Source organism: Panthera pardus, unplaced genomic scaffold, assembly GCF_024362965.1.
Source record: "Panthera pardus isolate Hobbes unplaced genomic scaffold, ASM2436296v1 HiC_scaffold_13, whole genome shotgun sequence".
Taxonomy (NCBI): Eukaryota; Metazoa; Chordata; class Mammalia; order Carnivora; family Felidae; genus Panthera; species Panthera pardus.
The window spans coordinates 56,277,937-56,303,664 of record NW_026526688.1 but is presented as its reverse complement, the minus strand read 5'-3'; the positions used below and the strand labels follow the sequence as shown (position 1 = coordinate 56,303,664).

At 34.6% G+C, this 25,728-nt stretch overlaps 1 protein-coding gene across 3 annotated transcripts in view; it reads left to right on the top strand.

Annotated features, from left to right (window-relative positions):
- GALNTL6 (polypeptide N-acetylgalactosaminyltransferase like 6) overlaps window positions 1-25,728 on the top strand; it is a 1,197,302-nt gene that overhangs the window by 428,053 nt on the left and 743,521 nt on the right. For all 3 annotated transcript variants that reach the window (XM_019440998.2, XM_019441000.2, XM_019440999.2), the window contains exon 3: window positions 4,276-4,384. In XM_019440998.2, coding sequence (XP_019296543.1) covers window positions 4,276-4,384 — 109 coding nt within the window. The remainder of the gene's footprint in view (window positions 1-4,275; window positions 4,385-25,728) is intronic.

Genomic DNA, 25,728 nt, shown 5'->3' with positions numbered 1-25,728 from the left:
GATATATCCCCCTCCCATCCACCCCAGCTCAATAGCTCCTAGCAGCATCCCTCCAGATAGAGCCTCTCACAAAGGAATAACACATTGTGGTAAGAACTTTCCTCCTATCAAAGGATGGGTTGAGAATATGTTTAATTGACCCACTTATACCTTGGCTGAAACTCCCACTTTGACTAAGTGGCATGCCTTTTTACAGCAGAGGAGACCTTGTCCACCAGCCCACTCTCTCTAGGAATGCAGATGGTACTAGGCTATGAAGAGGATGTAGATCCTCCAAATGTTCCTGCCCCTATTCCTCTGTTGGCCTCTAGTACCAGTAGAGAGGAAACAAGGGAAATTCCCAGTGATTGGTCTAGTCAAGGCAATCTGTCGACAGAGATTGCAGCTGCTATTCAGCCAAACACTGACACCATCTGGATGGACACAGAAATGAACTATAGTAGCCAGTAGGCCAAACTCACAGCAGTTTGGCTGAGAATCACTTATGAGGGTTGGCCTTTAACCCTTTGCACTGACAGTTGGGTAGTTCTAAAAGGATTAACCCTTTAGCATGGGCAATGGGAAGCTGAGAGGTGAATGATTGTGAATGTGCCTTGTGGGGTCAGGATATGTGGAAACACATTTGGGTTTACCTGCAACAGCCTGAGGCAGACCTCACTGTCTTCCAAGTCTGGTTCATAGAGGTCCTGACACTCCCTGGCAATCAACAAGTTGATTCCCTAGCTTAGGTATGAGCTGTAAACTGATTCTTCAGTAGATACAGCAGATTGGTTGCATAGAAAGAGCAACCACCATAGTGCCTGGGTGGGATGGTATATTGCCAAAGACGATGTATTGGCCTTTGAATAAATGACTTGTTTAATGCAATAACAGCATGTTCTGTATGTACTAAATAATGCCCAAGGCAACTGCCAAAGGGGTCTGGGGCAGACTTCCCAAACAAAATCATTCCCGAACAGTGAGATATTAGCAAGTAGACTATATTGGCCTCCTCCTTCCAAGTGAGGTTTCTAAATATACCTTAGTTTGTGTGGACACTGCCTCTGCCTTAACCCTAGCTTCCTACTCTCACTGTGCAGACCAGGCTACCACTATTAGAAGATTAGAGAATCTGAGTATCATGGATGGATGCCTTCATTGAGTAGATAGTGATTGAAAATTACATTTCAAAGGTTGTGATGTGCAAGACTGAGTAAAAGAACACAGCATTAAATATTTATTTCCCTTTATAACCCCAAAACAGCAGGGTTGGTAGAAAAGAATAATGGACTATGAAAACAACAAGTCAAGTTCCTAAAAGCTTCCAACCTCTCTTTTTCCAAGGCCAGGTAGGCATGTTCTGTTTTCCAGTGGTATAGTCATTTGACTCCCCTCTTTGTTTCCTCCATTGGCCTGAAGGACATTGTAGCACACATAGAAGTTCTTACCAACCTCACCCAGCAAGCCTTAAAGGAAGCTGTCCTCCAAAATAGTATGGCCTTGGACATTATTACTGCCTTTCAAGGAAGTGCCTGTGTCATTATTCAAACACAATGTTGTGTGTTTACACCTGATGAGTCTGCTAACCTATCTTTATTAAATCACATGAAGATACAAGTAAACATCCAGAGTAATCTAACCCCCAGCCTGGAGGATTTAGTAAATCAATGGTTGTGATCATGGGGCTCTTAGTGGGAAAAAAAAATGTTACTTATTTTGGAAATCATTATCATAACCTGTGTTTTTACTTGTATGTGCCCATATTGTCACTGTGACCTCTGCCTCAAATGCAGCCAGATACCCACCAAATGAGCTACTTCCATGGTAATAAAACTCTTGCTGACTGCATTGGGCACATTGGAGAAGAGGGGGAATGTGTTAGATTGTAAGAGCTGGTCAAGATGGGTGAAGTGTTGGAGGAGGTCAACATGAGGACATGACCACTGGCTGACTAGAAAAGGGGACCTGGGCAATCGAAGCACCTCACCCCTCCCTTGTCCTTGGAACGTACATTCTACCTACTAGTCCCACACTAAGAGCTGTTTTAATAAATAGCCTTGAGAGAATAAGGTGTTGTTTATACTATTGGACTGTGTATGTAACTAAGCCCAGTTAAGGCCTCTATATAAACTGAAAGTTCTGGTGGATTTGAGCAAGGACCTATTTGTCTTTTGGCGCCCAAGACAAGCCTTGTATGTAAGTTCCCTTGCTTAGTACCTCTGTCTCCTAACAAACTGGAGTGGCCTGCCTCTTTCCTTTGTCTCTCCTTGTCCTCCATGTTCAGGACCCGTTTGTGAACCAATAGGTAACCAGAGAGACTTTTGCATATTTAGAGTTTACACAAGAATATCTCTATGTTTTATGCCCAAACTTATTTTAAAAATGTCTGTTTTAATCCAAAAGTGTTGTTTATAAATTGGTATTTTCTAAATCACTGTAAGAGATTTTCATTACTGTTCAATATTTGTTATTGTAAATGAAAGTTTGAGATAACACATGAGTTTTGTATTTTAAAGTTATTTGATTATTTAAAAGTTCTGATTCCTAGCTGAGTTTTGGTAAAATTTCCAATTATGAAATCAATATCAATTAGGAAAAATGCATGACTTTTTTTTCTAATGTTTGCTATTATAAGCCTGAATTTTTTTTTCCAAAATTGATTTTTCCTATTTTCTTCCATTTTTATTATGTTCTTTTCTATTAATTTTTCCATAACTTTTCTTTCTTGTCACCCCCTTTTAAAATTTATCCTTATTATCCTTAATATTTTACATAAACTCATCATCATCCTTATATGTTTATTCCTCTTTATTTTCATTTTCCTGAAATCATCACTCTTGTAACAAATTGGTTTAAATATGTAGATGATAGTCATCTTGGCAAATCTTTCTTCTGATTTTAAGGACTTTTTTAATGTGAAGCTCCATTTTCATCCTTTCAAACAAGTGTACCCTTTAGAACCTATAAAGATGAACTGAGATAATTTTTCATAAGTACAGTAGTTATAAGTTATACTGTTTCAAACTAAGAAATAGACATTTTATTTGCTTTGGAAAGCCTCTTATAATAAGATGTCCTCACTGAAATTATTCATCTTTTGTTTTATATAAACTGAAACTTGAAATTTTTTTCTCTCCATTCTATAGATGTATTATTTATTTCAAAAAGTAAACCAAGTAAAAGAAAAAATGGTATGTGAACATGAAAACATTTATTTTACATTAAGTTGAGTATTAAGATTGTGAAAATAAACTTCATTCAAAACATTTGTTTCTTGTTACCAAAAATAAACACCAAAAAAAGAAGTAGTTTCAGCACTGTACACAAATATAATTTTCAAGTTGACATTGGAACATATTGGGTTTTACCAAAGCAAAAAACATATGTTGTGACTATAGTTGTTGAGTAAGTGATAATTTCAACAAAAAGTATAACCATGTATCATACTTTAGCAGAAATTTAGATGAGAGACAGTATTAATAGTTGTTAAGACCACAATTTTGGTCTGAAGAGACTGGCCAAGTCCTGACTTTACTACTGTGGTTTAATTCAAGTTATTTTAGTTCTCCGGGCATTACTTTAATTGGCAGAAAAATGCAGGTTTACAAGGAAAGATTATCATAAAGATTAAGCAATCTTCTGTACAAAGAGTTTTTAGCATCGTGTCTGGCTCCTAGTGGCTAATAAGGCCATTCAAAAATACTTGATCAGGGGCGCCTGGGTGGCTCAGTTGGTTGAGCATCCGACTTTGGCTCAGGTCATGATCTCGCCGTCCGTGAGTTCGAGCCCTGCATCAGGCTCTGTGCTGACAGCTCGGAGCCTGGAGCCTGTTTCAGATTCTGTGTCTCCCTCTCTCTCTGACCCTCCCCCGTTCATGCTGTCTCTCCCTGTCTCAAAAATAAATAAACGTTAAAAAAATTTAAAAAAAAAACAAAAATACTTGATCAAAATGAATGAAACTGTACAAATCACAAACAAAATTAATTCCATTTAATACCATTACTAGTATTATGCTCAGAGGAAGTGATACACAGAGTTATTAGTGTCTCCGGATGAAATAAAATAGGAAATGATAGGGGTTGTGGATGATACATACTCTCATTTTTAAAGCTGGAAAAGGATTTTAAAATGTATATTAACCTTGTCACTAGCAATAGCTTTCTTTTCAGTATACTCAGAAGATTCACTTATTCAACAAATATTCTTTGATTGCCTATTATGTGCTCGGCTGTATTTACCTACCATGCAAAAGGAAGTGCCTCCTTTTTATGCTCTGAATACTTTCCTTTTCCACAGACATTTCCACTGGGCCTGGGAGATGGGCAATTCTATGCATGGACAGATGGTTTGAGAAGAAAGGACTGGCATGACTATGAAAGCATTCAGAAAGAGGCTATGCGCTCAGGTATGAAGTTCAGTGTAAGCCAAAGTGCTACTTTACTTACTGCAGTGTCTCATTTGTCACTTAAAGAGTCTTGAATTAGCATCTCTTCTGCGTACAGTAAGGTATGTCTCATGGGGGTGTTGGAGGTCAATGCTGAACAGAATTAAAACAATTTCACATTTCCGAGAGAAAACAAATAATGAACAGCCTTTACAATATCAGCTGAAGAAGAGGTTACATAAGTTTTAGAAATCTATAATATTTCATATTTCCAGACTGCTTTCTAGTAATTTCTGAGGATATCTTAAGATTTATCAGTGATACTTGACTTGGTTGGTTGACATCTGTCTTGAGCTTGTTTTCCTTGTTAGGGCTGATGTATGTCTAACAGTGCACAATATTGAAGGGGTACCACAGTTCTAGACCTTGGCAGGGGAACAGCAAGTTGGTAGATCATATGAACTAGATAGAGATAGAGAAAACATTTTAGTTCTTGGAAAAAGTAACCAGAGAAAATAAGTCTTTGTAGAAGGACAGCAAAATTAGGTTGTTGGAAACATGGATTCGGAAAGGTATATAATTAGAAATCAAATGAACATGAGTAACATATGGTATGAAGTCCATATGCTTTCACTCAACCAGAGAAGCTCTGTTTTTTTTCATACTGAGGATGTCATAGAACTAGAGAAGCCTTTGTTTGGTAGGACTGAGACATCTGAGCAGCATTGAGACATTGCATTCCAAGTCAAATCGGCAGCAAAACTATGACCAAGCGCAGTATGAGGTCCTCCTGGTTAACCTTTCTCATAGATCATCCCATCAGGCAAACTGGAGTGTGAGTATTTAAATAGTTATGAAATTGTGCAGACTGTGAAATGTTTTTGCTCTGGATCGGTTGTGGTTGATCTAATTATAGCCTTCTTTCATTTTCTTCTTCCATTCCTTTTCTCCAAATAAAGCTCCTCTCTCCTCTCAACTTCATTAAAGCTGCTCATCCCAAGAATGTTCTTTCTCTATTAGTCAGAGAACCAAGCTCTTCCAGCTTTCATTGTCTCCCCACTTGGCCATGACCCCATGAATGGTTCCTTTCAGTATCCTCACTTTTCCAGCTCTCTTATCTTTTCCTTCTATTTTCTCAATAAGCCCTGTATTAATCCAACCATCTGTTCCTTTTTCTAACCCCAGGATGCTGAAAATTTTTGGAGATGCTCACATAATTTAATCAACTGAAACTTCAATTTATTGAGCAGATATTTTGTACTAGGTACTTTACATATGAATTTTATTTAAACCACATAATTACTCTAGTAGGAATTATTATCCCAAATTTGTAAAAGAAAGAAAAGAAAAGAAGCAATATGGAACTGGGTCCTTAAGAATTTATTAAATATTATCCAAGGTCAAACAGATAATAATTTGCAAAACTAGATTAAAATCAGGTCTTATCACGCTCCATTACATCCCACTGTCAGACATTGAATAATAAATATTTGGACAATATGGAGTAATGACAGGGCACACATGTGAGGGAGAGATGCACCTGGGTTCATATTGTCTTTTCTGTACATGAGCTATGTAGGTGGCAAATCAATTTATCTTTCTGATGTTATACTTTGCAGAATTGCTGTAAGGATTAAAGATAATACACCTAAATAATTGGCCAGTTATTTGGACATATTATAAACTCAGCTAATAATAACTATAATTATTAATTCATCTAAATTTCTTTCACTTGATTTGGTATGCCTAGCCTTCACCTGTGTGATGGGTTTTGGGTAAAAATCCAGTACTTCACATTTATCTCTGCTTCCTATCATTCTTTCTGCCTCCTGTGTAAGCATGCTGTTTATGTTCTCATCTTACTTGGGCCAAGGGAAACTTGACCTACAAAGAAAATTGGAAATATAACAAATTTTCTAAAGCATAAATTTTCTATGGAATTAGAAAACTTTGCAATGCTAAATGTTATATGATTCGCTGGAAAATACATGACAACTGAAATAGACTAAAATTCATAATTTAAAATTATATGAAATAGTACATAAATAAAAGGACTACACACACACAAATATACAAGCAGGTACACAGTCAAACATCTCTGTTCTTAGTATCTAAGTCAAGAAAAAGGATCATCTGTGTAGATTTTTATTACCTATGTATTTATACCTAAACAAATACTGTTGCATTTTTCTTGTGTTTGGGCTTAATCTAATAATTGAATCATAATGTCTGAATTTCTTCTTTTACTCAAAATAATTTTTGAGATTCATCCCTGTCCTTGTGTGTAATTCTCATTGATTTATTTCCACTGTTGTTTAATTTTCTACAACATTCTCCCCTTCATGGGCATTTGGGGAGTTCCTGGGTTTTCGTCATTATATATAATGTTGCTCTAAATATTTTTGTATATGGTTCTGGGGTAGAGCATTAAATTAAGAAATAACTGACTATTTTTCAATATTGAATCATCTATTCTATGGCATATATGATATTTACTTGCTGCTTATTTATTATCTTTAGAGATATGTTAATAATTTTATCCTCACATATTTTTTAGTGTTATTCCTAGAAAACCAATGTTATATGGGTATTGTACATGTTATTGATTTTATTGAAATTCCACATTGTTTGTAGCTGATATATAGAATATTAATAAATCTTAATATTTACTTGAATAAAACTTTCTAAACCCACTATTAATTATAATTATTTACCTATATGTTAGCTTGAATTCTCAACGCTACAAGAATTGACAGTGCTTAATTTTTTTTTCCTTCCATTCTAGATCTTATAATTTTTGTTCTGTTTGTTTAGTTCTACTTACTGTCTTTGCTTGGCATCCCAGCGTAATGGTAAATAGTGGTTTTTGGTGGCATATCATGACCTATTCTAATTCTGACTGTCACAGATTAGACACTTACTTTAAGATTTTATCATTTAATGAAAATACACTTTATTATGATTGCTAAGCCTTCTGGAGCTAGTTTACTGAGAGTCTTGTTCATTTTTGTTTAAACCTAAATGAATATTGCTATTGTCAGAAGTTTTTTGTTTGTTTGCATCTGTTGAAATAGATAAAAGATAAATTTTCTCTTTTAATATGTTATTTGGGTAAATTATTTCTATTTATTTTGTAATGGAAATCAAATTTCCAATTCTAGACTAAGTCTGTCTTTTTATTTATTATCAGATTTGGTTTGCTAATATTTTATTCAACATTTTTGAGTCTTTATTCATGAATGAATACTGGACACAAGTTTTTTTTGTTTTTGTTTTTGTTTTTCTCATAGACCCCATGTCAAATTTTGGTAACAATGTAATGATAGCTTCATAAATTACTCGGGTAATAATTTCTGTCTTTCTGTGCTTTGTAATTGCTTGTTGCATATGAGAATTATACATTTGTTGATAATTATGGAGACCTTGAGGGTGAAACTATCTGGACCTGGACTTTCTTGGAGCAAAGAATGTAGCTACTAGGTTAAACTTTTAAAATGGTTACAGCACTAGTTGATTGTCTATTTCTCCTGGAATTAACTGTATTTTTCTCTCAATTTTTCCATTACTTCTAAGTGTTCATATTTATTAGTAAATTTATTCACAACATCTTCAAATATTTCATAATGTCTGCAATGCTTAAATTTATGTTGCTTTTTCTTTCAAATATCATTGGTACTGTTATTTTCATTTCTTCTTAAGCTATTAAACCAGGAACCTGTCAATTTTATCAGTCATTTCAAAAACCAGGTTTTTACTTTGTTTATCTTATCTGTTATGTTTTTCTCATATGTTTACAGTCTTATATGTAGTATTTCTTTTCTTTGACTTTATTTCCCTACTATATTTTTTCCTAATTTTTAAAATTGATTCATAGCCTCTTAATTTCAGCCTCTCTACTCCTGTAGACCACATATTTAGGACTCTACATTCCCTTCTAAGTAGCACTTTAAGTACATAGCACTGCTCTGTGTTCCAGCGTTTTATATTTGTTTTTCATGTTTTAGTTATACTTTAGTTATGTTTTCAAATGTCTAGCCTACTTAAATACTGAAATTATCTTAACAATAAGAAAATCCAGAAATTACCTATTAATAAAAATCTCAATAATATTTTCAAAAATATATTAACATAAGCATGCATTTCATTAAATGTCCTTGTTAGTATTTTTATTAAGATTGTTTATTTTTTGTTCTGGCAATTACATCTTTGAGACATATATGGTAATTTTTGAATATCAGGCATTTTAAGTATCTGTTTTTAGTTAGTAAGTAATTTATGGGGGGCCATGCTGTTTAACTCAGGTGAGTAATGAGGAAGGTATTGCTTTCACCTTTCAGGAAATGGACATTTCCTACATTAAAACAATAAAAACAGAAAAAAATGCAATTGAAGGATAGACTCTAAGACCTTAGGTGTAGCATTGGGGTTGTTTTCTGGTACATCTGTACCCTTAGAGTTATACTAAATTTAATGGGTTCTTTGAATTTGTTAGAAGAATTCTAACTAAATGTTCAAAGAAACACAGAGCTTTTATTATTTCATAATCTTGTACTGCTTTGTTTTGAGATTAGCATTAACCAAACTAATTTAACCATAGAAGAAGTGTATCCACATAGCATGTCAGAGTCAGGAAGCCTTCCTGGAAAAGGTAAACCAAATTTGAAAAGATAAAGGTCTACCCTGATATCAGATAAAGTTGGCTTTCATTCAATTAATTTTCTGACCTCTTTTTCATAATAAGTCAGCCATATTTTTAGCATGGCTATTTTTTCTAACCATACGTTTTCTATATACAATCCCATTGTGTTTCATTAAGTTAGTTTCAGCATCAAATTCTCATTTTAGAATTTATTGACACTAGGTTTCATCTTTTAACAGTTTTGCTATCCTTCTGAGTCATACTATCCCAAAACTGAAAAGCATGCTTTTTGAAAATCATTCAGATTATTTATAAAAGTTGAATGGAAGGAACTGAACTAGGAATTCCTTTGATATAATATAAAAGACAATATATAAATTGATAATGATGTGTTATTCATTATATATTGTTGTATTATACATTATTCAGTATTACTCTAGCAGCTAAAAAGCTATCCAGTTGACATTTCTCTATATATAATTTGAAAAAAAAAGGTAAATATATTTCTGAAATCAAAATAAAGTCTGCCTGTGGCATATCCCCCATCTATGGATCTAATAACTTGTACCAGATGTTGAGAAGAAAATGCAATTGGTTTAGGTATCTGTTTCTTATTTAATATGTGATGTTTCCTAATTGTCATAACATCTTTCTCTAAGTGGTAAAAACATCCTTTCCTGCAGTCTATCCAGGGTGGTGCATATGTGTGTGTGCATGTGCACATATGTACATGTGTTTTATGAACTCATTTTAAGACTATTCATCTGTATTTCTGGAAAGCACTTATTTTTAGTTTTGAAATTTGAAAAATTTCCTGTCCAGTCTTCTTTTTATTTTAACTTTAAAGATTTTCACTATGCTTATCACTGGTTTTGGGATTTCAGTATGTGTGAACTCAACATGAAAAAAGCTATTCTCAACTCTTGTATTTGATCTATTTCTTTGAAATGGATTAACCCTCATATAATCATATCAACTCACACATTCTCCTACAAGCCTCAAGAATCTTATGAAATTATATCTAACTTTTCACTGCTTCCATTTGTCTTAGTTAATCATAGTTTTGAATATTCAAAGTTTTTATTGTCTTATTCTATTCATTTATTCATTCACTTGTTCAAAAAATACTTTTCAATGTCACTATATTTTAAATACTGCTCCGAACTCCAAAAGAAAAAATACACAAAAATGAACTACAGTGGCTCTTACAAAGTGTGCAGCATGGTTGAAGGAGATTTCACTGTTACTGACATCAAACCATTGATCTCTCTTACCTAAATTATTTCAGTAGCCTCTGAACTGATCGCCTTGTCCCATAGTCAGCTTTTCAAATAGCAGCCAGAGAGATCTTCTACAAATATGTAACCTGATCAGAGCATTTGACTCCTCTGCTCAAAAGCCTACAAACGCTGCTCATTATATTCAAAATTAAATCCAAACCTATTCCATGATTATGAGATCCAACATGATCTACTCCTGACATGTCACTGTCCTGGTCTCCTACTGATTGACATTCGATCAATTGACAGTCAGTCTCTCCACTGGCCAGATTGGCCTCTTTGTTTTTCCTTAAGCATGCTAAACATGTGATTTTTCATTTATTATTCCTGCTGTTTGGAACACTCATGATTCATATTTTTCAACCCAGTCTCTCCTTGAGTAAGAACACAAAATCATATATCACCAGCTTAGACATATATACCTGCCAAGCAACACATTATCCTATATAGATATAGTCCTTTTCATGCATTTTCTATCCCTTTATGCTACTAAATTTTATAATAATTATCTATCTATATTTACACGTATATGTATTTATTTAATGAATTAAGAATTTTATAATTCCTTGAAATATAATCACTTGTCCAAAGGCTCTAAATTGCAATATTATCTTGAATCACTGAATTGGAGTTTTTGAATAATGACACTCCTATATAAGAGAGTATTGTGAAAACGTGACACAAATGGTTGCTGCTTTTCCCTTCTGGAGATTGCATCCAAGGCCCCCTTAAACCTTAAGATTAAAGTTACCAGATGTTCATACTAGTCATTGTGAATTTCCATAGCAAAACATCTAGAGTATGAATTAAAACACTATTTGAGAAGTAGGAGTGTACCATGCTTTAAAATGATTAATAGTAAGGTTTTCCATGTTCCTTTAAACAACAGCTCACTTTAGTGCTGATCAGGGACCCATTTTGCTCTTAAATGTCCTTATTCTACATAATTGAGCAAGATTGCCAACCAAACAGAAAGGGAAACAGAAATGTGCTTCATCTGGGAGATACTGTAACTACTTTGCATTCAGGAGGTACAAAAAAATGGTAATTTTGCTATAGCTACAATGGCTTCTGGTCATTTTTTTAAAATTTTGTTTTAATGTTTATTTACTTTTGAGAGAGAGAGAGAGAGAGAGAGAGAGAGCAAGCTGGGGAGGGACAGAGAGAGAGGGAGACATAGAATCTGAAGAAGGCTCCAGGTCTGAGCTGTCAGCACAGAGCCAGACGTGGGGCTCAAACTCACAAACTGTGAGATCATGACCTGAGCCAAAGTCAGACGCCCAACCGACTGAGCCACCCAGGTGCCCATGGCTCCTGGTCATTTTTAATTGATGCCTCATGTCCCTTAAAAATAGTATCTGGCATCTTTTTTTAATTACCAGCAACAATGAGCATTGTTTATTGTTAGTAATTTCAGAATATTTTATGTCTATGATATGTTCTCAATAAATTTTGTAATGAGATCTTTGGTCAACTTTGCGAAGTATTACCAAAATAACATTTATTATTATTCATTGGGTTAAAATTAACTTTTAATAAAATATTTCCTTTGACAGCTATTGTATAATAATGAAAATGTAAAATGGAAGTGAAAAGATTGTGAGCATTCTGTTGAGATGTATCATTTATATGTCTAATAATAGAACAAAATTTAGCTGAAACAGAACTGAGTGACATTAGGGAAAAACCCCTTCAATATTATCACATGAAAATAGCAGTAGAAATATCTCAGGAGATTTAGTAAACTGCAATGAGTTTGTATTTAAAAATAAGACAAAATTAACTTTTAAAATAGTTCAATTTACCTATTTTTTGCAAAACTAAGAATATCTCTGTTTAGAAAAATCAGCTTCCCCTGGGTAAGTGTGCATAAGATTGTTTGGTCTTATTTTTCACATTTGTAAAATGTGGTTTAATGATAGCCCCTATAACACAGTTATTTTAAGTGTTAATTAAGTTACATAATTAAACTAACTGGACTGTGGTTATGCTCAATTAGTGGTCATTTGTATGTTCACAGAACCCTGATTCCTATGCCTATAGGGTTATAATTTGAATAACCTATCATAATTTTTTCATGCCTTCAAATCTAGTTGATTGGCACAAAATCTCCCAAAAATTGTCACAAGGGGGTTCATATTATCACATACTTCAAGTAGAGCTATATCTCTTCACTTTAGGTTTTATTATTATAAGACAAACATTTTGTAACCATCTGCCCCAAACCTGTTTCCAACCAGGTATTTTGCTTATGTTTTGATAAAAATTATTTTCATATGGTAGTTGTGATTATTATCAATTTTTTTCTGGCTATAAATGCTCCACATTTGGTGGGAGTTATATGAGTAGATAATAATCCTTGATCATGAAGAAATGGAAAATGTTCTGCTGAAGGAAGATAATGTCTGATAAGAGCCAAGAAGGAAAAGATGAGAAACATCTAGTAAAGCAAAGGATTTGAATCTAAATGGATCCAGTAAACTAAATGGATCCAGGCTAAATTGATTTTATGCCTGCCATTCATTTTCCTGAAGTCTTGCACTCAATTTTGTTCTTTCCAGTTATAACCCTTTCCCGTACAGCTTTGAAGTAAGGGTGAAGTGTAAGTTTGTATTTTCTATCAGCTTACCACACAGAAAACTCTAATATCCACTAATATTTGTGCCATAATTCTAATGGTAGTAATCTATCTGTTAATAGTAAATCTTGAAACTTCATGAAATTAGATTTGTTATTTTTGCTGTGGCTTTAATTTTTAGTAGGGGTTAGAACCATCCTTACATTTAGTGTAGTATAGTTTATGTACTTATTCGGTATATATAAGTTTTAGGAAGAAAAGTAAGAGAACAAAAAACAGACAATTAATTTTTGATGACCTGGGACTCTGGTGTCATCCTTATGATGGTAACTAAAATTTACAACACGCTAATGCTATGGTAACTGAGAGTTTCCGATGATTTGAGGGATTGTAATTCATTCAAGCCTAAATTATCATTATGGCATTGTATTTTAGGTATAATTCATAGAGATTCAAGTGATTATTTGAACACCCTCCAAAATTCATCTCCAGGATCTGGCACAAATATTTCAGTAATGAGTTCTGGGCCTTCTTGGCTCCATTATCTAATGAGGGCTGTAGAGGAAATGTGTGTGTTTACCCACTAGGGAAGGAAAAGTGCCAGCACCAGAGACTGATGGCAACACTGTCGAGACATTGACTTCAGAACCGTAAATGCCAGTTTGACTTGTGCTCTGAGTGAATAGCAGTGGTTTTTGAGCAGCCTTCATGCCCGATGAAAGCAACTGGGCCTTCTGACACTTAGTTATAGAAACGTGACATAAACGATCCTCAGGAATACTAGGAGCTCAGAATAGGATTGTTTGATTTTAAAGGAAAATATCTGTCCCCAAATATGTGTAACAAACTTGAATTATTTATAAAACATAGACATTCTAATATAATGAAGAAATAGATTTAATGGATAAAGAATTTAATTTGATACAGTGTTTGGTTTACTGATGTGAAATGACCAGGAGAGATCACAAAGGAATTAGTATTATGAGGCATTTAATAATTATTTGAATTTCCATAGTGACCAATTGAGCCTTAGAGATCCAAATTCATTATTGGACTAGAATTACTAGATTAACTTAATAGACATTGACCTAGATAACAATCTAATAGAATTTAATAGTGCACATTAATTGGGATATCTATCTATATTATATAGATAGATAGATAGATATAGATATAGATATATATCTCCACTCATGCATATAAAATTCTTTTTATTTTGTATTAAGGAAAAGGTAGTCATTGAGAAGTAACTTTTTAAACAAATGTTTATTTATTTTTGAGAGGGAGAGAGAGCACGAGCAGAGGAGGTGCAGAGAGAGTGGAATCCAAAGCAAGCTCCAGGCTCTGAGCTGTCAGATGCAGGGCTCAAACCCATGAACCATGAGATCATGACCTGAGCTGAAGTCAGACGCTCAACGAACTGAGCCACCCAGACACCCCAAGGAATAACTTTTGAAATTATAGCAAATGTCTTATAAACAAAGAAGTTATTGGATTGATGCTCAATTTTTAGTTCTTGTGTTTTATAATGATAGAAATATTTCATACAACTTGATAAAATATTTTATAAGCCTTCTGACATATGCGTTGTGAGCATTTTTGTAACCAAACAAAGACACTAATTGCATTCTCCAAATTTGGAAAGTCAGTGTCATACTTATGACAAAGACCTACCATTTTTTTTTACTACAAATCCTATATTATTCTTTCCTTTATACTGCATTTTTTTTCTTTTCATTCTTTCTATCTGCATAGTGCCTTAACATGAGTACAGTGATTTCTTGCACATTGCCTCAATGTTTCTCACAAAAGCCCTATTAGTAGGAATGGTCAAATATAAAAATACAAAAATAAATAAATAAAAGTATAAATATAAAAATATAATGGTCAAATATAAAAATAAAGAAACAAAATTAGAAAAGTGATTTTATATGTATATGTGTGTCACATTATGCATGTGATTTTAAACATGTATATACATAAATATATCAAATGATAATATTATAGATGCATACACACACACACCTTCAAATTAATGGCATGCATAACTCCAATATTCTGGGACAACCTTGTTTTTATAAATACTATTCATATCTGTTTAGTGACACTTCCTTCTTCAACTATTTGCCACCTATATCACATGTAACCTGAATTGTCTTGTGCCTTATTCACCTGTGTATAAATGGAGACTATATCAATAGTGATGACTCAGTTTCTCTGACTCTTGCTTTCCACTATGTATGGACCCCCAATCTTCTCTCTACAAAACCTCACCATAATTTCTGAGCTCCCTGGAAGTAACTGCAAGTTTACTAGGCATTAACATCTCTATTCATTTACTCTGACCCTACATTGACAACTGATGGTTGCTACTCAAGTTCAGCATCTTACTGCCACCAGCACTGGAACCTTGTCTCCAGTGCTCCCAAAGCAGCACATCATCATGTCACTAAGGCATCATGCTGTGTTTTTCACAGCCCTGCATATGGTTGTTCTTTAGAGAAGTGGGCAAGGGAATTCCTCTTTTCTCCGTTTTGTGTAGCACTTTGTCATCTAGGCACTAAATTTGCAATTCACTCTCTCCCAGAGATCCTTATACAAAAGAGCTCCTTCACACTTTTGTCAAAAGGACTCAGCTACAAGTTTCTAAAACCAGACTGGGAACCAATATCAGATAGACATCAACTGGTTGTTCTATATTCTTTCTTCCTCTAATGCACTACTTGCTTGTGTACAATCTGAATGTGTGAAGACCCACAAGAGAATAAATTTAACCAGCAGATACCTCTAGGCTAGTTCATCAGATGAGTAAAATTTCACCACTGGGGACAACTGGACTCAAGCTGAGACCCCCAGCCCCACCCCAGTAAATACAGACTGCGCTATAGATGTAAATATGTTAGATGATTCTATGTTCCTTTTCAATGTACTATTATGTTAAAATAAGCAGTCATGCATAAACTCTTAGCCAGCAATCTACACCATTATAAATTGTATTTTACTTATTTTTTTTATTTTTTTTAATGTTTATTTTTGAGAGAGACAGACAAAATGCGAGTGGGTTAGGGCAGAGAGAGAGGGAGACACAGAATCCAAAGCGGGCTCCAGGCTCTGAGCTGTCAGCACAGAGTCCAATGCGGGGCTCGAACTCACGAGCTGTGAGATCATGACGCGAGCTGATGTCGGACGCTCAACCAATGGAACCATTCAGGCGCCCCTGTATTTAACTTATTTTTAAACAAAATTATAATATTGTAAAAACATTAGTAAACTAATAAATGCTTATAGAATAATTTTTCAAATTCATAAACAATTGTATTAAAGTGTTACTTTTAACTACTAAAAAAAAAAGAGCAATTCTACCTCTTTTATGAAGGAGATTTGTAGTCAATTTTTTAAAATAATGAACAAAATGGATTTGGCAAAGAACAACGCAATACTTTTTTTTTAATAAATGAAATATACATGCCCTGTAATGTTTTTGAACTGTTTAAAGATACCTTTAAATATTTCTTTAAATTTAATGATGTGTTAGTTCCTTCATAATGAAAGGAGTAGAGGACACACGGTCAGATAATGTCAGCTTGTGGACATTTAACAGTAAACCAAAGGTGCTGAAAAGGAGAAAATACTTACATAGGCAACCTTCCTGGGCTTCAGAAGAATCTGAAAGTTGGACAGCCTGCAATGTGGCCCTAGTAATATCCCAGTGGCTTTGTAGCTGCACAGCAAGGAACAACCCATTAGAAATGCTCTTTCTTCCTATCTGGTGAGGAGTTATATCTTCTGCATCTCAGTCAGCTTCTACTGCTTCTGCTCTTCCTTTCTCTAATGACGGCCTTCTTCATTGTATCTCCAGGCAAAATGCCTTAGAAGTGAGGATGTGACTGGGTAGAGCAGTGACTGGTCAGTTTAGGTTATCTCTAGGATGTAAATCACTTATGCCAGGCTTCCTCAAACACCGTGTTAGATGATTCCGTTTGGTTCAGATGGTAAGCATCTTGCAAACCTATAGGCAGAGTACAAAACATAGCAAGTATTGCTTTATGGATCAGTTTTGGCAGTTATTCATAAGGGATTAATAAATATAGCAGACACTTAGAGCACACTATGCCATAGAGCCAATTTTTATGTTCTTCTGATCATTCTCAATAACAAGTATCTCTCCTGAAATAAAAAGATGTCAGGGCCAGGATGATGGGACCAAGGCTTATATTAGTCAGGTTTCTCCAGACAAACAGAATCAACAAATGTATATATGTTTGGATTATGTATATATGTATGGAGAGAGATCTGTTTTGAAGAATGGGCTCACCCAATTGTGGAAGGAGCCTGACAAGTCCAAAATCTGATGGGAAGGCTGGCAGGGTGAAGGCTCAGGAAAGAGTTGCAGTTCAAGTTCAAAGACAGTTCACTGTAGAATTCCTTCTTGCTCAGAAGTCAGCCTTTGTTCTGTTAAGCTCTTCAACTGATTGGATGAAGCCCAACCACATTATGGAGGGTAATCCGCTTAATTTGAAGTCTACCAATTTAAGTGTTAATCTTATCCAAAAAAACACCACCCGGAAACATCCAGAATAATGCTTGACAAATATCTGGGCACCAGAGCTTAGCCATGTTGACATATAAAATTAACATCACAAGGCCCAGCAAGGCCTGAGCATACACAGGAATTCATGCTGTATGGGCCAGGGAAAGCCTGAACACCAGGCTGGAGGTTCTGAACAAGTGAACTGATTCCTCCCTACACTTGGTACTGGGGGAAGATCAGGTTTTGCAACTGATAATTCTGGGAATAGAAAAGTCTAGGAACAATTCTGGAAATATACTGATACCTCAGTGAGGGACAGGTGATTTAATGGTTTCTCCAGTTCAGGTATTGCTACCAAGAAAGAACAGGTGAACCTGTATTTCAAGGGAAAGTAAAGCCAAGATTAAAAAGGAGCATAATAGTCATAAATAGCTAGAGAAAGGACCACAAGAAGGATACGTCAACAGAAAAACTGAAATCTAGTGAAATAGAACTTCAAGAGGGGACAGAGAGAGCTGAAACACAACAGCAGCAACAATAACAATGGGACGTTCAAAGAGGATCAGTTTAACCATGCAAAGGACTTTCTGGAACTAAAAATGTTATGTTGAACTTAAAACATTTAGTGTAAGTATAGAAGGAGTGGATGATGACTTCTGAAACATATTTGTGCACAGGAAGATGAAATATAAAAATATGTCAAAACAGCACAGAAATTAAGAGATAGAAATTATGGGCAGAAGGCTTAAAACTATGAACAGATGCATGAATTTAAACAACTGAAAAAGAAAATAATTTTTAAAATATTAACAGAAGATTTTTTGGATCTCAAGAATATTTCAGTCCAAAGATGGAAAAATTTATGAAAAAAGGCACACCTAAGCAGATGTTCATTAAAAATTCTGAATTAGGATAAAAATAATCTTTTTTAAATCTCCTGGCAGAATGAGAAGTTATATATAGAGAAAAGGTAATTAGTCTGTCATTAAAATCTTCATCTACAGTTCTAAAAATTAGAACTGGGCCACTCAAGTGTCCTGCAACAAAGTATTTTTAAATTAGGATTTGTGTGTTGTTTTTTTAGACATAATGCTATTGCAGTGTTATTGCATTGAGTATTACATACTCAATAGATTACAGTATATAGTTAATATAGTGTACCTACATACATAACTTATATATGCTCTGGAAAACCAAAAAATTCAATTGACTTGCTTTATTGCCATATTCATTTTATTGCAGTGGCCTGGAACCAAACTGTACCCTCTCTGAGGTATGTCTGTTCTATATTTCACATTCTAAATTAAAAATAATTCTAAATGATGTGAATCCCAAAGGGTGAGTCACAAAAGTTGAAAAAAATGACAACGTCAATGGGGAATTGAGTGATCAGAGAAAGCATGAGGGACAGCGATGGAAATTAAATAAGGCTTTGGAAGATGGCTACTAGAGCCATTCCTAGACTGGGGGTGGCAAAAGAGACCTAAGCAAAAATCGTATAGAAACTTATTTACATATTGGAATGGATTGTCACAGGAATGCCATGACCAACAATGAGACCGAGGAATGTCAGGGACAAGTTAAATGTGATTAGCATACAAAAATTTGGTTTAAATTGAGCTCATCTATTTCACAATGACAGGCATTTAAGCAGTCTAAAAAGGGAAAATGACAGTAATACTGAAGTTATGCCATTCTTTTAAATATAGCTAAGATTATTAATACTGAGTATGAGTTGGTACAATGGGTGGCATTTCTGAAGTGAGACATCACATGTCATTCTGCAAACTTGTATGTGACTGGGAGATCACATTGTGATCATGATAGGTGTTCATATCAATTCACTTTCTCTGAGAACCTGAGAATATAATACAGTCAACACATCTGTTCCAAATACATCATCTTCATGAGGCATAAGTACCAATGAAATGCATGTCCCTGAATATATTTATTTTTTTGTCTTTCTTTCCATTTGTTTGTTTTAGAAGCTGGGAGAGAAGGAGGAGCCTAGGTGTTTGAGTTGGTTAATCGGCTGATTCTTGATTTCGACTCAGGTCATAATCTCACAGTTCATGGGATGGAGCCCTGCATCAGGCTTTGTGCTGGCAGCACAGGGGGCCTGCTTAGGATTCTGTCTCTTCCCCTCTCACTGCCCCTTCCTCACACATGCTCTCTCTCAAAATAAATAAATAAACATTTAAAAAAATAAAAGAAACTGGAAGAGAGGATTTCTGTAGGCATTAAAAATGAAGATATGTGTTAATGATGAAGAAAACTTTATTTGATGGAATGTCTGTTCAAGAACCCAGAAGCAAAACACTGATAGACACTTTAAAATGTAGCTTAATCTGTGCATTACCAGCCTGAAGCTTTTAAACAAACTACCAACCAAAAAGCCAATGATTAAAATTGCAAAACAAAGGTTAATTATAGAATCTTATTTACTATGGCTGATGCTGCAAAACTTCTTTATAAGAAATCACCATTCTGATAAAAATAGCTTTTAATAATTTATACAGGATCTTAACTGGATTTCCACAAAAAGGATTATCAACTCATGATGAAGCACCTCTTTCATTTGTACTAGAAAATGTCAAAAATGAGAAGTGACAGACTTAGAACCCTTTATGCTAAAGGAAGAGGAATATGAATCTCTCAGTATAATTGAAACCCAAAAAAATTGTATATTATAAATTAATTATTAGTAGAGTGAGGCTATCTTTCAATTCACCTCTGTATTTGAAATTTTAATTATACTAAAATAGTTTTTGGGGTGCCAGTTGGTTAAGACTCTGACTCTTGATTTCAGGTCAGGTCATGATCTCACAGCTGTGGGATCGAGCCCCGCATCAGGCTCTTTGTTGGATATGGAGACTGCTTAAGATTCTCTGTCTTCCTCTGTCCCTCCTCTGCTCTCGCACTTGCTATCTCACTCTCCCTCTCTCTGTCTCAAACATCAATCAGTCAATCAATAAAATCGTTTTTTTTTTTAAAGTAGTTTTGCCTTGTTTGGTTCTGTGTTTTTGATCTGTCCTGCTGTAAATAGCTTTTATCGTCTCAGCTTTTAGATTTTCACACACACACACACACACACACACACACTAGAAATGTTTGCTTTTAGCCACTTACTAAACATTTTCACCTCTCACATGAAGTATAAAATGTTTTATGCAAACAATAATTTATGCCCTCTTATAGAACAGAAGAAAAATAAAGAAGTCAGAATAGGAGTAACAATGGTATAAAGAGTTTAAAACCATTTGTTCTTCAAGTTCAATTTTTTAAGTTTATTTATTTTAAGAGAGAGAGAGAGAGAGAGAGAGCAAGCACACACAAACAGGGAGGGGCAAAGAGAGAGGGAGAGAGACAGAATCCAAACAGGCTCCACACTGTCAGCACAGAGCCCATGTGGGGCTTGATCCCATCAACTATGAGATCATGACCTGAGCTGAAACCAAGAGTCAAATTCTTAACAGACTGAACCACCCAGATGCTCTACAAGTTCATTTTTAAACAATCATATATTGTCAGAGTACGCTGTTTTTCAAATTCCAGCAAGAGAGGAGATAAATATTACTGAGTTCATATAAGTCTGGGCTGTTTTAAATTTTCAAATGGCTTAATTATTATCTATTAATATATTTTCTTACATCAACTTTCATTTTGGACTTTTCCCCTGTTTAGATGGAATTTTATATTAACTTTGCTTTCACTTATGTGTCTATACTTTTATCAGTTTTGGGAGTCATTTGGTCACTTAATAAAATTTATTAAAATAAATTATAATTAGGGGCAACTGGGTGGCTCAGTCAGTTAAGCATCTGAGTTCAGCTCAGGTCATGATCTTGCAGTTCTTGGGTTCAAGTCCTGCATCAGACTCTCTGCTGACAGCTCAGAGCCTGGACCCTGCCTCAGATTCTGTGTCTCTCTTTCTCTCTGCCCCTCCCCTGCTCATGCTCTGTGTATGTGTGTGTCTCTCTCTCTCTGTATCTCAGAAATAAGTAAACATTAAAAAATATATAGAAATAAATAAATAAATAAATAAATAAATAAAAATAAAATAAATTTTGACTAAAGTGGCTTACAGAAAATCAAACACAATAGAAATTTGTTTAATCTATTTACATAAGATATCCTCAAACAGCTGTGCTATAAGGTCTTATATCCTTAAGAGACAATTGTATATTTTAAATAATTGCTTAATGTCACAAGAGACTCTAAGATTCATTTTCCCCAGAGTTTGTATTTGAACCACAAAATTTCTGCAAATATACAGTTATGTTATCTCTGACAAAAGTGCTTAGAATACTGTTTAATTTAGTCCTCACTGACTTGACAGCCCTATAATACTTCAGATCATTAGAGTTATCACAGTTTGCTTTGTAGGTGCATGGAAATGGTTTCCAAGCAAATGGAAAAATCGTCAGTGGAGCCTGTTGAGTTAGTTGAAAGAGCTGAAGATAACAGTGGTTTGCTAATATATTAAAGACAGAAAGTAAATATTTTAAAATATATTCTATTTTTTTAACAATGGATGATATATGCTATTGACCTCCAAACAGACTATAATTTGGGCATTTTTCCACTAATGAAACTAGTTACTTCTAAATATCTCTAATGACTAATGCCTCTATTCTTTCTCCTTTATGTTTCTCTTTCTACTTACAAACTGGGTGCATATTATGGTTTTATTTAATACATGCATATATATGTACATATATACATGAGTACCTCTGGGTAATTGAAGGATTATGGGCAATTTTTATTTCATTCTTTGTGCTTTGAAATTTTCCTGGGTATTCTGCAATGACTATATTTTGCTTTTATAATTGGAATTATACTGTATATGTTTGTTTGTTTATTATTTGAATATAGTTAACACACGTTACATTAGCTTCAAGTGTACAACATAGAGATTTGACAAGTTTATAGTTTATGCTATGCCCACCACATATATGGTTACCATTTGTCACCATAGCATGCTATTGTAATATCATTGACTGTGTTCCTTATGCTGTGCCTTTATTCCCATGACTTAGTCATTTCATAACTAGAAGCCTGTATCTCCCACTCCCTTTCACCCATTTTGCCATCCACCCACGGCCCTCCCCTTTGGCAAATCTCAGTTTGTTCTCTATGTTTGTATATGTATTTTAAATTTAAAAAAATGAAGCAAATGGGAAGTCAGAGTAGGCAATTAAGAAAGAGTGGAGAAATAATAAATAGCATTCAGTATTTAATATTTCAACATCTGCTATTTGTAGGCATTATGCTAATGCAGATAATTTTAGTGTGTTCTCTTCCAGTTCCGTGCATATGCATGTATGTGAAATATTTTTACAAGCATTGAGATTATAAGATACATACTGATTTACCAAGTGCTTTTACTTAACATGTCATGAAAAATTTGTCCATCTTATTAAATGTTATTTCACAAATGCCAAAGTCTCCCATTGCAGCCAGAAACGCCATCTTCTTTCTAAATTTTCAAGCCTAAGAGTTACTTTTTTTTTAAATATTTGTTTGTTTGTTTGTTTGTTTTCAAGAGAGAGAGAGAAAGAGAGAGAGACCACAAGCAGGCGAGGGGCAGAGAGAGAGAGAGAGCGGGACAGAGGATCTAAAGTGGGTTCTGTGCTGACAGCAAAGAGCCGGATGCAGCGCTCCCGCTCATGAACAGTGAGATCATGACCTGAGCCGTGGCAGTATTTTTCATTGGAAACGTTACTCCTTTATTGGTGTCCTGGTTATGAAATCCCATAGGTTTTGAGTGGTCTTTCACAGCCTCACTTTTTCCTGTTTTTGTTTGTTTGTTTGTTGTTGTTCTGATGGTTTATTGAGTAGTTTTGTGGAAAACAAAGCTTTTCGGTAATGTCCATTTGGCTTTATAGTAATGATACTTGACATTTAGTGTTCATTTGTAAGATACTTACTATGTTTGAGGTTCAGTATAGGGGCATGAGAAAGAAAAATAATAAAACAATAAATTAGTTCCTTTTAATAAAACAGCAACTTAGTTCCTTTATATTTCCCATTCAGCCTGAAATATATCATCTACTGGAAGGCCATCTCTTCTAGACATTATCATGAACTAATTAAACATAATTAAGTATACAATGATCTAAGATTATTTAGTTATATATGTACTACTATTGATTTCCTAATAAGATTATGCCTAACATGAGATATAGTCATATAATTTTTATAATCCATTCATACATTCATTTATTTAACAAATATTTACTGATCACCTGCCCAGATCCAGGCCCCATGTAACATTCTCAGTGTTTTATTGTGAATAAGAGAATTACTTCCTTCAAAGAGCTTTAGAATTGAAATCCTAAAATAATTTTAGCTTTGAATCAATGTACATTTTTGCTTCAGAAATATGCAGGGGAAAAAGTATTTTTAAAATTTCTTACTGACTTTTTAAAAAATGTTTTATTTATTTTTGAGAGAGAGAGAGACAGACAGACAGAGTGTGGGTGAGGGAGGGGCAGGGAGAGAGGGAGACAGAATCCAAAGCAGGCTACAAGATCTGAGCTGTCTGCACAGAGATGAAACACAGGGCTTGAACCCATGAACCATGAGATCATGACCTGAGCAGAAGTCGGAAGCTTAACTGACTGAGCCACCCAGACACCCCTCTTACTGACTTAATATGTAGCCACTTGGGATATCTTTTTTTCTAAAGACTTGTTTGACACTATGCCTAGAATTTTTTGTGATGCCAAAAGCAAGATTTGCCTTCTGTTTATATTGCCGCTACTGGGAATTTTGCCTTCAACCCAAGTGTTGTTCTTTGGTGGGTTACTTATCAGATTTTTCTCTTTATCCTTGGATTCCAAAGTTCTGCACAAATTATATCTAGATGTGGGCGTAGTTTTACCTATTCTTCCTGAAACTAGCTTGTGTTCCTGAATTTGAGGATTATATTTTTCATCAGTTCTGGAAAGCCCTCATTTACTGTCACTTCAGATATCCCCTTCCTCTGGAATTCCAGTTTACATATATTCAACCTTACAAATAGAATTATAAGCTTTTTGAAATATGCTTTTCAATTCATCTACTTACTTTCAAACTTCAATTAGAGTTTCTATTTCTAGAAGTTCTATTTTTTCCATTCATTACTCATGTTTATATGTAGTTTTTCTTCTGTCTCACATTTAAATTTTTCAGTTAAATGACTGAAAATTTTAATTTTTTTTAAATTTTACGTTCTCTGTGGAGTAATTCCATTAACTGAATTTCTTTTGAGTCTTGACCTTGCATGTGACCTTGCATCTGACCTCTACTCAGGGTGAAATGTTTCATGTGGTTTGTAATTTTTTGTTTGAGCTCTTATTTGGTGGGGCTTTATCTATTGGAATCCTATGAAACTTAAGTTTAGAATATATTGAGAGAGAAATTGAGAAGGCTTCGGAATGTGAAATCTCTGGAAGGACCATGTTTCTTTGCAACCCTATCCAAGACTAAGACCGACAGTATCCTTGTCATCCTCTTGTGCCCTGGGAAGACTTTTTCCTCCTCTCAACCCTTTCTTGGAACTTTTTGCTCCATATGGGTCTCATAATTCCTGTTTATTGTTTCTTGAAAACAAGGAACTGGCACTTTCAGTGGATCCCAGAAATAAATACATAAATAAATAAATAAACGGTTCTCAGTACATTGCTGGTCTAGTTCGTTGAGTTCATTGCTGAAGAGGTGCTTCCGTTTCTTCCACAATTGTAATAATTGAGAAGAGGATGGTGACATCAGATGGATTTCAAAGAACAACAGCAAGTCTGGAACTGGTTATCATTGGTAAGCAATGGGAGCAAACCAGCAAGGTGTTACAAAAAGAAGACAAACAGTAAGCAAGGAATTTTACAAACAGTGCTGGTTTTTATTTGTTTGTTTGTTTTTGCTTTTTTTTTTCCACTGGCCTAATAACCAATCCAAAAGAGGAGAAAGCCTTGTGATAGGCACTCTAAAGTGAGCTGCTGGCCTTCAAATTTACCTAGAAGCAGAATGAGGAAAAGGAAAGAATACAGGAAGCATTAAAATGGGGCTGTCGGGCTACTGTAGCAATAGAGATGGTTATGAAAGACTTAACCGTATATAAAACATTGAATACTGCCTCCAGATAGTTCGAGAATTCCTTTTCAGATTCTCTTGTCCTACTTAACTGATCTAAGATCTAAAACAGAACGTTCTTACTGTCACAAATTAGAAATTTTATGACATGTTTTCTGGCATTCAGAATCTTTAGAAGCTCTGCTAAAGGATGATACTCTTTCTTTTCCCCAAACCTTGAGCAAAAGATACAAATACATAGTCTTCATAATCACTGTAATAGCA